This window comes from Hydra vulgaris, chromosome 06 (genome assembly GCF_038396675.1).
Source record: "Hydra vulgaris chromosome 06, alternate assembly HydraT2T_AEP".
Lineage (NCBI taxonomy): Eukaryota > Metazoa > Cnidaria > Hydrozoa > Anthoathecata > Hydridae > Hydra > Hydra vulgaris.
In genome coordinates this window covers 22,640,194-22,658,226 of record NC_088925.1, presented here as the reverse complement: position 1 = coordinate 22,658,226, position 18,033 = coordinate 22,640,194, and the positions used below count along the sequence as shown (strand labels likewise).

The following is an 18,033-nucleotide window of genomic DNA, read 5'->3' as shown; positions in this document are numbered from 1 at the left end:
AGTTGTTGACATAAAAAGAAATAGAAAGAGCTTAAACAAACAAAAAATAATTTAGGCGCAAATGTGGCTTTTAAAAAAGGAAGATGTATTTGATGAAATCTAAAAAAACTTTTTTGTTTTATCCTTCAAGATATCATCCTGAAAGATAAAACACAAGTTTTTAAAAGTAGTTAAGAAGATCTAAATTTTCACATTGATCAGAAAGGATTTCGTGTTCAAAAAAAATTTTGCCAAATAAAAAGTGAAGTAAGAAAAAATTTTAAAGGTTGTAAGAGTCTGGAAACAAAGGTTATAAGAGTCTGGAAACAAAGGTTATAAGAGTCTATTAGGAAACAAAAAAAAGGTTGTGTTGTAGAAAATTTGATAAGAAATGCTTAGATAATTGCAATAATGGAGATAATAAGATATCTCCATTATTTCAATTATCTAAGCCTGTTAGAAAACTTAAAAAGTCTGATGCTGTTCCTATTTTTAATCAAAAAAGTATTTAGAAAAATTTTTTTCTAACTGAATTACAATCTGGAATGGGTTTGGCTTCACTGAGTGCAAAATTTCTGTTATAAACAACACTTCGTGATTGATGGTTATTCAATGTAGTAGATGGTTATTTAATTTCTAAGGAAAGTTAAGATAAGAGTTAAAATTTCCGATAGCTTCACATCATGCCATACCATGATAGCTTCACACCATGCCACATTATGATAACTTAACACCATGCCACACCATGATAGCTTTACACCATGCCACACCATGATAGCTTCACACCATGCCAGATTTATGTCACAGCGAGTTTATTATAAGCATACGATCTTCTTCAGGCACAAATCAGTTGTTTTTGTCCTAATATAATATTATCGAAATATGGAAAACTGATTCATAAAATACGTGCTGAAGACAATTTAAAAAACTAATATTTAAATGTGACAATGTGCTTAACTGATAAATGTTTGTTTGTAATTTAATTACATGAATTCACACAACAAAGCCTGTAAGTTATACAATAACTAAAGATTTTGTGGACCTGAAAACTGATTTTTCTTTGATTTGTTAAAATTGACATTACTAAAGAAAGAATGGCTAAAAATCAGTTCATCAAATTGGGACTTACTTCCAGATTATAAAAAATTTATCACTGGTTTTCTTGTTCTACATTACAGTGCAGAACGTGCTATTAATTTTAGTCAAGACTTCATTGGAAGACTTCATTGAAGACGGAGAAGCAAATTTAATGGTTGTAGCTTTTCATTGTTTAAAATTTTCATTTGCACTGATGGAAGAGTTTTTTTTTCGATTTGAAAAAAAGTATCATTATTTTATGTTAATACAGGTAAATGTTCATCTTTTGCTGCTGTGGCATTTCCAAAAAATGAAAATTGCTTTTTAGTCATACCCCCATTAACCATATTTTGAGCCCTTAATATGTTATGCTGCATTTGTTATATTTAGTTGACAAAACAGTGTATGTGTGATTTTTTATCTTAGAATCTTATTTATAATAATAATTTTGGATTTATCATAAATTTTGTTTTTAATTATTTTGTTTTAAAATTTTTTATTGTAAATTTTTTAATATAATTATATATAAAAATTGCGTGTTGCTCGTATATATTTAGCACTTTTATGACTGTCATTTATGGCTTCACATACTCAAAACTTTTTCTATAAATTGTGAGATTATTCTTAACAGTACTAATAAAAAAAAAAATAACAACATTAAATCAGAGTTATATTCTTAGAGTGTTAATTATAGAAAACATTCAAGAGCAATTAGTCATAACCAATTAAAAGCACGTTAAAATGTAATTTCATTTTTGAAAATTACAAACGTTGTAAATTTAATCACAAATTTACAACGTTTGTAATACCATTTAACAAAATTTTTAAAAAGGAATCATTTTATTGGAGCGATGGATTTTACTTTTGAGGGTAAGTGCTTTTTAACTTATTTTATTTTAGGTGCGCCAAGAAGAACTTCTTGGAACACCTGAAAACAACAATTTTAACTCTAAAACTTAAAAATAATTGAAAAAAATGAGTAAATAATCAATATAGCACCAAATATTATTAATTACGTTCTTAGGAATCAAATTGCAGAACAAAATGTTTTTGTCCATCTAGCTTGTAAAAAATGATACACTGTGCATGGTTTACTTTTCCCAACCATGATGTTCTAAGTTAAATATACTCAATATCCATCAAATAAACATTAATCAACTTCTAATTTTAATGCTCTAAATTAAAAAAATTATTATTCCAAATATTTTTAACCCGTTATTCGAACTAAATCTTAGTTCGAATAACGGGTAAATATAGAAGTTTTGGTACTCTTTTTTTAAATATAGAATATATTTTTCTATTTTTTTCAAATCTGATATTTTTTTTCATTGATAAGCAATTTTCAACATACGCAGGAGTATCAACTTAATGGTAAGGTTGACCTTGTACCCAACCTTTGTATTAACTGGATATCATGACTGACTAAGCAACCTATGGATTCACGTGTTGTCACTAAACAGCCTGGCGTGATTTTAGAGAATGTGAAATGTGAAAACTTTAGAAATACCAAAAGTTACTTTTTTGTCCTAGGGTACTCCTTTTCTACAAGAATCCACAGATAGCACAAGTTTCTTATAATGGTTTGGCCACCATTTTTTTACATCAATAATATCTTCAGTTTTGGGCCTTCTAATGTCAAACTTTTCGTTTGCTTCAGCTTTAAGATTTTCATACTCTGTTGGTATGTAAACCCCGTCAATTTTTTGAATATGTTGCTTTGCTATTCCAAACATTTTATCGTTTGGCAAGAATGAGTGACCTCTTTTTGGTATGTAATATTGTACCTCATTTATATTGCTATCTAGTTCAGCTACCAGTGATAAAAGTATTGATTTAATGAAGGCATGATTTCTATTTTGGTCTGCACAACCATCTTTAAAAAGGTGTAGTTTTTTAGCTTCGTTGCCAATATTTTTTTGATATAGTTCAGCACAAAGGTACATACTTCGTTGGAACCTTTGTTAGCAACTCCTTCACAATATGAATAAAATGCAGGTTTACCAGTTTTAAAATCATATATGCAAAAGTCATACAGCCATAGTTGACGTAGATAAAATATTTTCTGGACAGGCAAACTTTGCATAAAATCAAATGCAATACCATACACATTTGGATCGCTTTTGCACTTAGTTTCAACATCCTGTACTTTTTTATAAAATTTGTTTGCTTGTCTTTTGTGGATCTCAATATATGTTTGATAGACACTTTTTGCATTGTCATTAAAGTGTGGGTTTTTCAGATTAATTTTTAACTCTTCGCACAGTCCACAGACATCAATTTGCTTTATACCAAACGATAAAATAAAATTTTCTCGGAAATATTTAAGGTAAAAATTATATTTAACAGGATGATCTGGATTTTTTTGTTCGTATAATGTGTGCATAATTTTCACATTGAGTTTTTCATCCAAACAATAAGATGATGCACCTTTACTATAGTAATGCACATATTTAACAGGAAACGATTCGATATGCTCATTTTTGTTAACGTATCTCCGTGAATGCGTTACATGGTTATCCCTGGGATTTACCTCTGTGATCTATAGGATGGTCTTTTTTTTTAAGAAAATGCTTAAACGTCTAACTTGTTTCATAGAAATTCCATGCGTACTGCAAAAAACTTTTTTGCATACTTTTTTGATCACACCTTCAACCTTAGTGTATTAAATAAAAGAATTTTTTTTTTCTTAGGTTCTTCACATCTAAACCGAACAAGGCCGCTGCGCGGAGAAACAAGTTTCGTAGGGTTTTCGTACTTAATATGACCAAGCAACTTTAACTATTTTCCTTAAGTAAGACATTGGCAAAACACAAAAAAATATTATCAACGCAAAAGCTCCTTGTATTTTTATTTTGATTAAATAATACCACTTTAAAAAATAACTTTTGCTTTGAAATACGTTATGTAACTCTAATATATATATATATATATATATATATATATATATATATATATATATATATATATATATATATATATATATATATATATATATATATATATATATATATATATATATATATATATATATACATATATATATATATATATATATATATATAGCTCCTTAACGTTTCTTTTGTTGAGCACTCTGTTTATGAGATGTGTCATTGCTGTTTGCATAATGCTGGCCCACTTCCTTGTAGTTTGAGTACTTTGGCATGACAACAAATCTTTTAAATTGCTTTAAATCAGTTTTCTAGTTTTATTGCTAAGATTTGGTCTCATAAGAATTAATACATCACTGAAGTGTCCTAAAGAACGAAACAATATTGTCTAATGTTGGTTATATATGTATATATATATATATATATATATATATATATATATATATATATATATATATATATATATATATATATATATATATATATATAAATATATATATATATATATATATATATATATATATATATACATATCTATATATATATATATACATATCTCTCTCTCTCTCTCTCTCTCTCTCTCTCTCTCTCTCTCTATATATATATATATGTATAATATATATATATATATATATATATATATATATATATATATATATATATATATATATATATATATATATATATATATATGTATGTATGTATATATATATATATATATATATATATATATATATATATATATATATATATATATATATATATATATATATATATATATATACATATACAGTATCGGACAAAACGAGTGCAACCAAATAATGCTAATTTAGTTTCTTTATATAAAAATGCTGCATTTTTTCAACTTAGAGAAAAAACTATGTAACTGTTTAGAGACAAAGTTCTTCAAGTTTTATTCATCACAAAGTTCATTATTTGTACACGAAAATTAATGAATTAATCAAAAGAATTAAAAAAAATTGATTTCTTTCTGGACAAAACAAGTGCAACTCGACAAAATGTTGACCAAGTTGTATTTCGCTATCAATATTTCGTGGCAAATCCTTTGTTGCCGATCACAGCCTAGCATCTTCGAGGCATAGATTCGATCAGGTGATCAATTAAACTTTGTGGAATCGCTGCCCAGGCCTTTTGGATTTGTTCAAATAGTTGATCCTTATTACGAACACCTTCACGATTTATTTTGCGGATGACGATCTCCCACAGGTTCTCGATAGGGTTGAGATCCGGAGATTGAGGCGGCCAATCCATTACCGATAGGTGGTTGTATTGAAACCACTGCTTGACTACTTTTGCAGTGTGTTTTGGATCGTTGTCTTGCTGAAAAACCCATTTTATTGACATATTCCATTCAGCATGAGGTAACATAACATCTTTCAGGATATTTTTATACATGAAACGGTCCATTAAACTATCGTTTCGATGTATTGGACCTAGACCGTTAGCAGAAAAACACCCCCAGACCATTACATTGCCTCCACCATGCTTCACGGTCTTATGGTAGTAACGTAATTCGAGACGTTTTCCGGCCGGTCGACGTACACGGCAAATGCCATCGCTACCAATAATGTTGAACTTCGATTCATCACTGAACAGGACAGTTCGCCATTTCTGCACATTCCAGTCAATATGAGATGTAGCAAACAGGAGTCTTTTCTTCTGGTTTTTTAGTGAAATCAACGGTTTCTTTGCAGGGCGTCGAGAAAACAATCCTTCTTCAACGGCACGTTGTCTGATTGTTCGGTCCGATACAGGCAGCTCTAATTGCTTTTGTATCTTGACTGATGATATCCAGGGATCCTTCTTGACGGATATTACGATCATAGAATCCTCTCTAGAAGTGGTGGAACGTGGTCTTCCACCTTTGTAATCTGCTGCCAACTTCCCCGTAGAAAGATATTTGGAACATAGTCTTGATACGGTCCATTTTTTCACGCGATACTTATCACAAATACTTTTTTGTGACATTCCACTTACGTAATCTCCAATAATTTTCTTTCTTAGTTCCAATCCAAGTCTGTCGGGAGCCATTTTTGCACTTGAAGTCATAAAAATAATAAAATAAATAATCACGCTTCTCAAGGCTTACCGTGTTACATTTACCTTGCGATGATACAATAATGTTCTGTGGAACACAACGTCTTGGTTGGATGTGGACTGTATTGATGTAATGAAACACTTGTCGTATTTCACTTCTTGTATTGATGTTCTTCGATAAAACACTTTGATAAAACTCATTTTGATAAACTGTCTTGATAATACTGACTGGTTGACTTCCATATACTGACTGAATTACATGTCGATTTACATGTCTCTTATATAGTAAAATGAACCTGTTCTGGAAGATTCTAGATGCTTCTTTTCGATGCTTCTGGATATTTCTTCTGGAAGCTTCTGGGTACTTCCTTTAATTATTAAAAAACTTCCGTGACGTTGACACGGGCCAGACTTAAGAAAATGTTGCACCTGTTTTATCCGCTGCAAAATGAGCACTTGTCAACGAAATTCTGCCTGTGTGCTGTCAGCTGATTGCTCATGTCATGGCATGCTATGACTCCAGACTCCTGAACTGTTTGCTGTGGTAGTATAGCTCGTTTCGTTTTTAAGACATGTAAAATTAAGAACACTTATAAGAATTGTTCGATATTGGTTGCAAATGTTTTGTCCAATACTGTATATATACATACATATATACATACATACATACATATATATATATATACACCACGAGATGGGAAATAAAGCCTTTAAAAATGAAACCGATCCGAATGCTTACCCTAACGACTTCTCCAAACTCAACGAGTTTTATTTACACGGCCTTTATTCTTTGCGCGTACGTTAGCAAACAATCATAGACAATAACGGAAGATAAGTAATTGATTAATTTTTATTTGTTTATTTTTTATTAGATATCAGAAAATAAAGTGTCTATTTTGCACACAGCTAATATATTTACAAAATGATTTTAAAAATATTTCAAATTTAAGGACTGTAAACAACAATAATGTTCAAAACTGAACTTAAAGTATAACTTTTTATTTTTGAATATTGCTGCTTTGAAGATTATGCATAACATAAATTCTTTAACTTTAAATGATTACTAAATAAAACATATGAAATATTCTGACAGTAAAATTAATCTACTAAGATAAAAAAAATACTAACCAATATATGCATAATTAAATATTATAAATAATTATTATGCATAAATTACATTTTTTAAATTTTCATTTCTTTGAAATAAAGAAGTGCAGATAAAATAAAAAAAATCATACATTCCACATTTTTCTAGATAAAACTTGTTTGCAGCGAACTGTCAATAGCCAGCATATCAGCAAAGCAAAAAAACAAACAAAAAAAAACAACAGTTTTAACAGCAAACCAGAAGACATTTTTCACTTCAAAACTTCTCATAATTTAAAATGTAATAAAAGTCATCGGTTTTATTTACAGATTCTACAGTATTACAGCAAACTGATGTCGATAAATTAAAAGTTACTGGCTGGCAGTCAAATAACTTGCAAAAGCACGAGAAGATAATCTTTAACTATCGTTTATTCTTCCAAAACACATCACCTTGTTGAAATGCAGCAGCTCTATCCTTTACGTTACCTGAAGGCATCTGATTTCTTTTGATAGTAGACGGCGACGTTAAACTTTGACTTCGGTTCGTTCTAACTTCATCCACAAGTTCCACTTTTCTTAACACATTGTGAGAAATTTTATTTGTACCTAAATCTTTATTTGTTTTAGAATTCAAGCACGAAGTTGTGGAAGTCAAACATGTCGTAGAAGTAGAACATAAGGTCGTCGAGGGTTTTACTCCGTTAGGCAACAGGGAATTGCTAAGAACATGATTTTTATTTTCATCAATACTTGCTTCAGTAATCACATTTTCGTTGATATCCATCGGTAACGAATCTGACTTTTGCATTGCGGCATTTTTGATATTACGTTCGTCTTGTCGACGTTTTCTCTCCTCTTCCCGTTTTAACTTTCTTTCTTCGCTATCATTATCCTCAAAATCTTCACCCTAGAGATATTTATTAATTTTTGAAGCGAAAATTTATAAAACCCCTAATAATATTTTATATATATATATATATATATATATATATATATATATATATATATATATATATATATATATATATATATATATATATATATATATATATATAAAATATATATATATATATATATATATATATATATATATATATATATATATATATATATATATATATATATATATATATATATATATATATATATATATATATATATATATATATATATATGTATAATGTATATATAAAATTCAAAAACATACGAAAATAAACCTGAAGTAAAACTTCAGGGTTATTTTTTGAAGTTGTGTGTGTGTTTGTGTTTTTTTGTGTGTGGTGTGTGTGTGTTTATATAAACACGCAAGTAAAACTTTAGGTTTATTTTTGATATTTGATAGTTTTACCAAATGTATATTTTGTTATAAGTTTTTTTTTTTAACTTTTATTTCATTAATCACTGGTTATCGAAACACAAAGAATTTTAAAAGTAAACCTTTAATTTATCTTCTAAATGCAATGCAGTTCCATCGTTTTTCCTTCCATCAATTTGATCTTTTTTTTTTATGTTATCATCTTGACCTTGTTTTTTTTTATCGTCAATTTGATCTTGCTTTTTCTTGTCATCAATTTGTTCTTGCTTTTTCTTGTCATCAATTTGTTCTTGTTTTTTTCTGTCTTCAATTTGATCTTGCTTTTTCTTGTCATCAATTTGTTCTTGTTTTTTTCTGTCATCAATTTGATCTTGCTTTTTTCTGTCATTAATATGATCTTGTTTTTTCTTTTCATCAATTTGATCTTGCTTTTTTTTGTCATTAATTTGATCTTGTTTTGTTTTGTCACTAAATTTATTTTGTATTTTCTTATCGTCAACTTGATCTTGTTTTAACAGCCTAGAAGATTTTGAATTTCCTTGATCTTTTTTTTTACCAACATCATTTTCATTCTGATCGAAATCTTTTTTTTCATCACACTTCAAGTCAATATTCTTTTGCAAACTGTCAATAGTTTCTTCAGAACATTTTTCTTGCTCTCTTTCTAAAGAGTCTTGTATTTTCACTCTGCTTAAAAAGTCACTACATCCCAACATACATGCGCTAGTGGTTCCTTTTATGTTCAAACCACCGGCAAGACGACTGACAGCTTTAATTGTATTCATAGTTCTCTAAAATATTACAAAATCGATTTAAAAATAATAAAATTTACAACCTAAAAATTGTAAAACGACAAAGTTAGGAGAAAAAAAAAAAAAAAGAAAACTTATATTTATATTTTGTCATTATAATAGTATTACAATGACAAAACATAAAGTGTAAAATAAAGTATTATACAGAAATAGTTTGGACAATAGTGGACAGAAGTCACATTGTCACATTATCTTTGTGAACTTAAAGACTTGGATAACTTGGAGTGTTTTAATTAGTTAAATTCAAGTTTTTAATGATTAATAAAGATTTTTAATGTCTCCAATCAATTATAACTTTAAACTGGAAACTAATTGTGACCAATTTTCAAAACCAAAACCAAGATTTCAATTGTTTAAATTTGCTTAAAATTGCAATCTAACTAGTATAAAATATCATAAGAAAAATTGGAAACTAATTTGTTGTTAATTCTCATAACCATAATCAAAATATTAGTTACTTAAATTTGCTAAAAATTGCAATTTAATTGTTATAAAATTGCATAATAAAAAACATAAAAATGTTTGAAAGAATTATACACAAATATATACCTGCCATCGCCTACGTGCAATGAATTTTTTTAAATTTGCAGTGTTTAGTTTTTTTTCACTTCCTTCATTCTATAAACACAAAAAAATTATGGAGTCATAATAACTAGATAATGTTCTTATACCTATGTTCTATGATATTATGTTTTTATAACTTAAAATTGTTCTATTTTATATTGATATTCTACTAGCTGTGAGCAACAACATCAAATTGTAAGTTGAAACAATTAAAAAATATATTTAAAAAAAACAATTACATAAAACAGATTTTGCATTAATTATTAAAAAAAAAAAATCTAAAAACGAAAATGTCATGTTTTAATTTTTTTTCTTTTTATATAACATATAACTACATAATATTGTTTTAAAAACAATAAATCAGCAGTGATATATCCAAAATTTATTTAGATGATCCAAAAGTATTAAAAGACTACTAGAAGGCCTTTTTATTTTTATTTCAACACTGCATTTAATACCACAATTCTATGCTAACTTTTTGACAAGGGATTGGATTAAATGTAGGATTATCCCTCATAGGATATTCATTGAAAAATCACTTTATTATAGGAGTAAAAAAAAAAGATTCCTAATTTTTATATGCTAATAATAAGGCAAAAAACTTCAAATATTTAAAAATATCAAATATTTAGTACTGGAGTTTGTGCGCTCATCAGTAAACCGCTGTCAAAATTGACGTGGATATATCAGTACCATATAACAATCAACGTAAAACCAACAATACATGTATTATTTAAAAACAACAAACCAAAAAAAACTTACTTTTATCCATTTATGTGATAGAGCATCATCAATTGTTAATCGTTTTCTAAAAAAAATATTTCAAGCTTTTTTTTCAAAAAACACAAAACACCTTATTTTATAAATATTATATCTCAAAACAACTCAACACAATGTAGTTATTATCAACCAAACCCAGTTACTTGTGGGGACATGTTTTTTTTTTCATTTGATTTTAACAGTATTTACCAGCTTTGATTGTGTTTACAGATATATTTTTCATTGAAATTTTTTTAAAAATATATTTGCAAATAAAGATGATTGCAAACTTTAAATTGTAAATTACTGCTGTTAGAAATCTTTCAAAATTATAAACGTTATGTAATAAAAAAACTCAGAAGTTGTAAAAAGTCAAAAGTTGAAGTATAAACTAAATGATTAAATGCTTTATTATTTATGTTTATCAATATTTTTTTCTTGTTTCTGTTTAAATATGTAAACAAACTACAGCAGTTCCTATTTTCAATTTTAAAACTGAAATTTTCATTTTCATAATTTAAATTTTAAAATTGTAGAAAACCATGTGTCGTAGCAACCATTAGAATTGTTGTTCTATACATAAGCACACGCACACATAATACACACACATGTGCATTTTTAAATGTTTCTTTTCCTAAAGAAGAATCTTTCAATCAACTTAAAATTAAGTGTCAAATATAAATATTCTAAAATCCAAAAAAAAAAAAAAACTAAACTTGCACTCCACATCAAAAAAATAACTTAATTTGCACTCCATGTCTGGAATACAGTTAATTTTTTTTTTCATCTTTGCTTCCAATAAGGCTGCAAGCAACCACTATTAGAGTTGGCAGTTACTGGAAGAGAAAAGATGAAGTTTATAGAGCAAGATAAAGATTAACAGACGACTTAAAAGATAGCAAATTATATGAATCAGAAAAACAAGAAACAAATTCCAAAGCACTGATGTTCGAGGAAAAAAACTAGCACTTAGGAACAGTCACAGTAAAAGGATGAGATTTAATTAAAAGATGAGTAACACGAAAATAAATTTTAGTAGATAACATAAGAGACGTTAGCTCTTTAGAGCAGTGCCTATTGTAGTATTTATAGAAAAGAAAAAAAGAAGCAACAACTCAGCTTTGTCTTTAGATGAGGTGACAAAATTTGAACCCTACAAGAGAGGTGGAATAACAGATTTACCTTGTAATAGATAGTGCTAAAGATTCTCCAGAAGTCACAAGAGCCTAATGGCTCAAGAGAGATGAAATACAAGATTTCAAGACCTGAAAATAGTAAGCTTTGGTATTAGACAAAACCTTTTTACAATGGTTTCTGGCAATAGTAAATAGATGTCTGTTGTCTGGAGAATAGTTTTGCTGATAGATATGAATTACTTAGAAATTTAAAGATAAAACAAAGTTATTAGATATATTAGAAAATGGCAAGATGAAAATTGATTTTAGCGTTTCAGAAAAATAAAATCTTATTAAAAAAAAAATTGATTGTTATTGCATCACATTTTGAAGTCTTATTGCTTACTTCGACTATTAAATATATTATTTAAAAAGTTCACCATACTTGGTTGAAGAACTTGCTTGAACTATTTGTAGTTTAAATTTATAACCTTATAATGTCACTTCTGGCTCTCAATGTGAGCAATCAAAAAAAAAAAATTGTTAAAAATAAAAGAGGAGGCTAATTATTTTTTAAATTTTGTTATGATATCTTTGATATCAGGTGGACACGGAAAAATCCGGTCAACTTTGAATTGAGATTTCGCTAAAACCATAAAGGCTTCTTATTTCAATTTTTTTTTAATATTAAATTTGTTTACATTAATTAGGGTTTCAATTTAATTTTAAGGGGCTTGATGGGCTGTGTAATAAGAAATAGAATTTTATAGCGGGCTAATGCTATCATTTTGCAGATTTTTTCTTTTTTCAACTTATTGGTGGCATTAATCCACTTTTTTTGAAAGTCCTTTTTATCTTGATTTATAAAATAATTTGGAAATAAACTGAGGTGTGTAAAAATGTTGTGAATTTATTTTGCAAAAATCCATCAACTTCTTATCGCTTGATTGCTAAACCTACAAATGTGAAAAAATCTACAGTCATAGATATGAAAGAAAGAAAACTTCCCATAAATCCAAAAAGGTAAAGCCAATTCTCAGTTCAATAGCAAGAAATCCGAACCAGTCATAGCAAGATCTAGCAAGAAAATTCAAAACTTTGCGTGCTTATATCAAAAAAGTATTTTAAAATATTGAAATTAAGACATTTTATAAGAAAAATACACTTAAGAGAAGCTTAAATGGTAAAACTAAAGGAATTTGACGTGCAGAGAAGTTGGTTAAAATAATGGCGGATAAAAGTATGTGCATATTTGAAGACAACAAAACATATTGCAAGGCGGATTTTTCACATCTTTCTGATCAACATTTTTACTATGAGAACAAAGATAAACCTGTCAATTATCAATTTAAATATATTCAACAAGAAAAATTTGCACCCAAGTTCCTTGTGTGGCAAGCAATTTGTAGCTGTGGTATGCAGTCCTCTTGTTTTGTCACTAAGAAGACCTTGACCGCTAATCTCCACAACAAAAAATGTCTCCAAAAAAGATATTTGCCATTTATGAAAAAACGCAAATACCGATGTCTCTTTTAGTCTGATCTTGCTGCTTCTCACTTTTCTAAAAAAGTTATTCAGTGGTGCAAAAGTACTTATGTGAAAATTGTTCCTAAAGATGCAAATCCTCCAAATCGTCCAGAAGAGCACAATATTGAAGATTTTTGGGCAACAGTTGAAGGAGTTCTTTGTAAGACAGGTGGAGTAACAAAATAAAAAGGACTTACATGTAAAGTGGATTCATGTCAATAATAAGGTGAAAAAAGAAAAATCTGCGAAATGCTAGCATCAATCCGCTATAAAATTCAATCTCTTGTCAAACAATCCATCAAGGTCCTTAAAATCAAGTTGAAACCCTAATTTATGTAAAACATATGTTTTAGGGTTTCAACTTAATTTTAAAGTTATATTTATGTTTAATATCAAAAAAATTGAAATAAAAAGCATTTATGGTTTAAGAAAAATCTCAATTTAAAGTTGACCAGATTTTTCCGTGTCCACCCAATAAAAACACAAAATCTTGAACTTTCTTTCTAGATCTTGCTGTGATTTGTTTGAATTTCCAGCTACTGAACTAAAAATTGACTCTACTTTTTTGGATTAATGGAAAGTTTTCTTTTTTCCACTAATCCAAAAACGTAGTCTTAAACTTATTTATAATACCTATGACTGTAAATTTTGGAACATTTGTACATTTAGCAATCAAGCGATATGAAGTCAATGTATTTTTGCAATAAAAATTCTTAACTTTTTTAAGCACCTCAATTTTTTTCTGAAACATTTGACAAATTATTGATTTGTAAACAAAAGTTTATCAACACAATTAATGATAAGGACGTAACGTTTAACTAAAAAAATAAAAGAAATAAAAACCATTTGTGTTTTTAGAGAAATCTCAATTTAAAGTTGACCAGATTTTTCCATGTCCACCCAATATTTTTTCTCGCCTCTCAACCTATTAGCTCACAAACACAAACCTTGGCAAACAGTTGGATCAAACTCTATATTTCTTGCTTACAAAGCAAGCACTATGCTGCAACACCACTAACACATAATCACATCATAAATTAACTCTAAATAATTGTACATGTAGAGTGTAAAAATGCAGACAATTTGGTATCATCTTTTTTTTTTTTATAGGAAACAATAGAAGCAGATCTAGGAAATATTGAAAAAGAATTTAAAAGAAAACATAATGGAATTAATATGAAAAAATATATTACATAATTTATTACATAAAACTTTCTTAGTAGTATTGTTTTCTTTTTTGTATATTTAAAAAAATATTTATATTATTACATTAAATTTAACTATATTATATATAACATTATATATATACAACTATATAAATATAATATATATATATATATATATATATAAATATATATATATATATATATATATATATATAAATATATATATATATATATATATATATATATATATATATATATATATATAAAACTATATATATATAACATTAAATTCAAAAATTTGAATTTTTAATTACTTAACTTAGTTTTTGTTTATTAATGATTAAAATTCAAACCTCGGGTCAAGTGTCAAGCATTCATCAATAAATAACTTGGCATCATCAGAGATATTATCAAAAGTTCCATCATCATCTTCATAATCATACACTCCTGTAGTGACATTATTTAATGTTTCAGTGTCATCATCACCCATAAATGGTGATATACCACTTAATAGAACATATGTTATCACACCAATAGACCATATATCAGCTGCCAATGTGATTGGGTTAAAACTAATCACTTCTGGAGCTAAAACAAGAATTTCGGTGTGATGATTTATGATTAACAAAATTCAAAGAAATAATAATTTTCTATTTTTATTTAAATACATATTTGTTTTGAATAACTTTGTATATTAAATTTTTATGTTCATCAGTGTAAAGATATAGTGTATAAGTTTTTTTTAGAAAAAAAAAACTTATACAGGAAAAAAACTTTTATTTTACGTCTAACAAGCTTGTCAGACTGAAATATTGCATAAATAAATTAGTTAGTATTTTATGTTACTATTTATTAAAGAAAAAAACTTGTTTTAAGATTATTGTTTTAAGATTACTTGTAAAAAAAAGTTGGCAAGACATAATGATATTTTTTTTTAATTTTAAATAAATAATACCTAGTTTTCATAAATAATATTGATTGCGCTGTATTATTTATAATGTCATAATGGAGCAGAACTTTTAAGGCTGTGACATCAAATTTTTTTTTATTGATTTGATTCTGAATGCTTTTCATGCTAAATTGCAGAATCTTTATCTCTGGACTATAAACTTTGTAAACTTTAGGCTTACACTGTTTAGCATTAGGCATACACTGTTTAACTTTAGGCATACACTGTTTAACTTTAGGCATACATTGTTTAACTCTCCATCAGAAAGTGATAAGTAATATTACTGTCAGCAGAACTGTATAATACAATAAAATTTGTATGTGTAGTAATTTTCTGAAAAAATTTACTAAACTAAATTTTTTTTCTTTCACAGATTCAGCTTATGGTTTTTTCTTGTCATCAGTTATGGATGCATAAAGAGTGTTATTATGTTTAGAAGTGAAATGAGGAGAAATATTATTGCCCTTGTTAATGATAACAGTTTCATTGCAAAAAAGACAGTGGTTTATGTTTAAAATCAATGAAAAGCATACACGCCCACTCACCTTTAAAAATATGGCTTGGATGCCATGACCAACACATCATCTTTAAAAAATTCATTGTTCAATATTTTAGGATTGAAACACTTTACAAACATGCACAGTGAATTAAATAAAAAATACACACAAATAACAACCATTTAACATATAATGTTAGCTCAAAAGTTGTAAAACAATTTTACTGTTTAATACAAACAATATATAATATACATTAGCTCCGAAGTGGTAAAGAGATTTTGAATGAGAGCTGAAAATAAATGTAATGATAACCTTATCGCTCATTACCATCTAACAGCTACACCATAATTCATTTTTATTTTATTTCAACATTTAATAAATTAGGTATTACGCATTGGATTTATGTATTAGGGTTGGTTTCTGTTATAAGTAGAACACAAATTAAAACATAATTTTAATTCCCGTAAAGTTAGGCAATAAAACAGATGCGTTTAAAAAAAAAAAGAAGTTTCCTTGGATGTTCTTCATAGACTACATAGAGTTCTGGATGACTCCATGAAAAATCCATGGAGTTTTGGAGTCCATCCATGGAGTTATTTTTAACAAGAGTTAACCAATAAGAGGGGTAACTCTATGTAAAAGGAGGACAGTAAATTTCTCTATCCACTCAGATTTTTCTCTGGTTTTTAACCAGTGGTATCTTTCAATAAAAACATTAAAAAATGCAAAATTTTAACTCATAACTCCAAATGGTTTAAAAGTATAATATAAGTATTATAAAATTCAAAGTAGTTTTATAAAACCCAAACTCAGCCTATACCGGCTTTTTTTTTGCCCAAGGTTGTAGTAACATTTTTTAATAAATAATTTAGGTTTTAGTGGGAAAATGTGGCTAAAAAGCGGTAGCTGACCAATTTTGAGGGTGCAAAATCAAAAAATTCAAGAAGGTAACTCAATTTAAATTTTTAGATTTTAAAATAATTGCGAAATATTTCAACTTTCATGGATTTGAAATTTTTTTGATTTCAAAATGATCATGAAAAATTTCAACTTTCATGGATTTAAAATGTTAAAAAATGAGAAGTTGAAATGCAAGACTGTTTAAAATAAGCCCATAAAAACCTGCTTCAAAGAAAAGAAAACAACACAAAAATAAAACTGAAAAGATTCAAGGAAAAATAAAAAAAGGTCAGGTAAAAATAAAAAGAAGCAACCATTACTCTAATATAGAAGTTAAAGTTTATATCATTTTAACAATGATTATTTTTAATGTTAAAAAATGAAATATTAGAAAACTTTTACTAATGAGATAAAAGTTGTTCAATTAGAGTTTCATATTCTTTAAGTACTGATTTTAACAAAAGAAAAGACCTTTGCTCTTGGCGTATTAAGTATCATTGCAGTTTGGTCAGTAGGAAGACCAACTTATATAATGCATGAACTTTACCATAATATTATCATTCTATCAACAATTTCAGAAACTATACCGATCTAGCAAAGTTTGCAATATTTGCAAAATAAAAATTGTGATATCATAGCATAGTTAAACCAAACAATTTCATTTTTTACTAATTGAAGAGATCAAATGTTAGAGCAAAATCATCATTATCAAATACCTTTTATCATTCTCATGAGAAATGAGAAGTGTAAATTGATGGCAATTTCTTATCCCAGTAACAGTGGTTGCCATAAAAAACTGATCAGCAAATTGTTTGTTGTACAAGGTTTTATTTCTTCAGCAGTGATGTACAAACATAACCCCACTGAGCAAATTTTGACACCAATCAAACATGGCTTCAGTAGATAGTATTTGACATGAGGTTGTACTCTTTACAGTAAGCCTTTTTACAGTGCCACCTATTTCATCACATGGAAATTTGTCATGACTTGCTGCAAAGAAAATCAAGATACAATGAACAGAAAAATTTTAAGCACGGTGACAAATTGTAAACATGTTTGCAGTTTTTAAACTATTTGGCACAGCCATCAGAATAATAATTAATTTTTATAATTGTGGGTCAAAGATGAACATTTATATGATTAATTAATTCATGCACAATTTCAATGAAAAATTCAACATTATGGTTTAAATTATGTAAAATTATGCTATATAAAGATGCCTCAAAAATTTGTTTTCATGTCATAGATGACAATTAGATAAAATTAACACTGCTTCTTTTCCGATTGCAACATTTATCTCATTATGTACTACAAAACTCTCTACAAAATCTACAAAGA

The 18,033-nt window shown here is 27.6% G+C and overlaps 1 protein-coding gene across 3 annotated transcripts in view; it reads right to left on the bottom strand.

Annotated features, from left to right (window-relative positions):
* Nucleotides 1–6,838: 6,838 nt before the first annotated feature.
* The window catches only part of LOC100209857 (calcium/calmodulin-dependent protein kinase type IV), a 28,839-nt gene continuing 17,644 nt past the window's right edge, over nucleotides 6,839–18,033 (bottom strand). For all 3 annotated transcript variants that reach the window (XM_065799600.1, XM_065799599.1, XM_065799601.1), the window contains exons 6-10: nucleotides 14,703–14,937; nucleotides 10,545–10,590; nucleotides 9,768–9,836; nucleotides 8,529–9,197; nucleotides 6,839–7,998 (exon numbers count right to left, since the gene is read on the bottom strand). In XM_065799600.1, coding sequence (XP_065655672.1) covers nucleotides 7,513–7,998; nucleotides 8,529–9,197; nucleotides 9,768–9,836; nucleotides 10,545–10,590; nucleotides 14,703–14,937 — 1,505 coding nt within the window. In that variant the 3' untranslated portion in view covers nucleotides 6,839–7,512. The remainder of the gene's footprint in view (nucleotides 7,999–8,528; nucleotides 9,198–9,767; nucleotides 9,837–10,544; nucleotides 10,591–14,702; nucleotides 14,938–18,033) is intronic.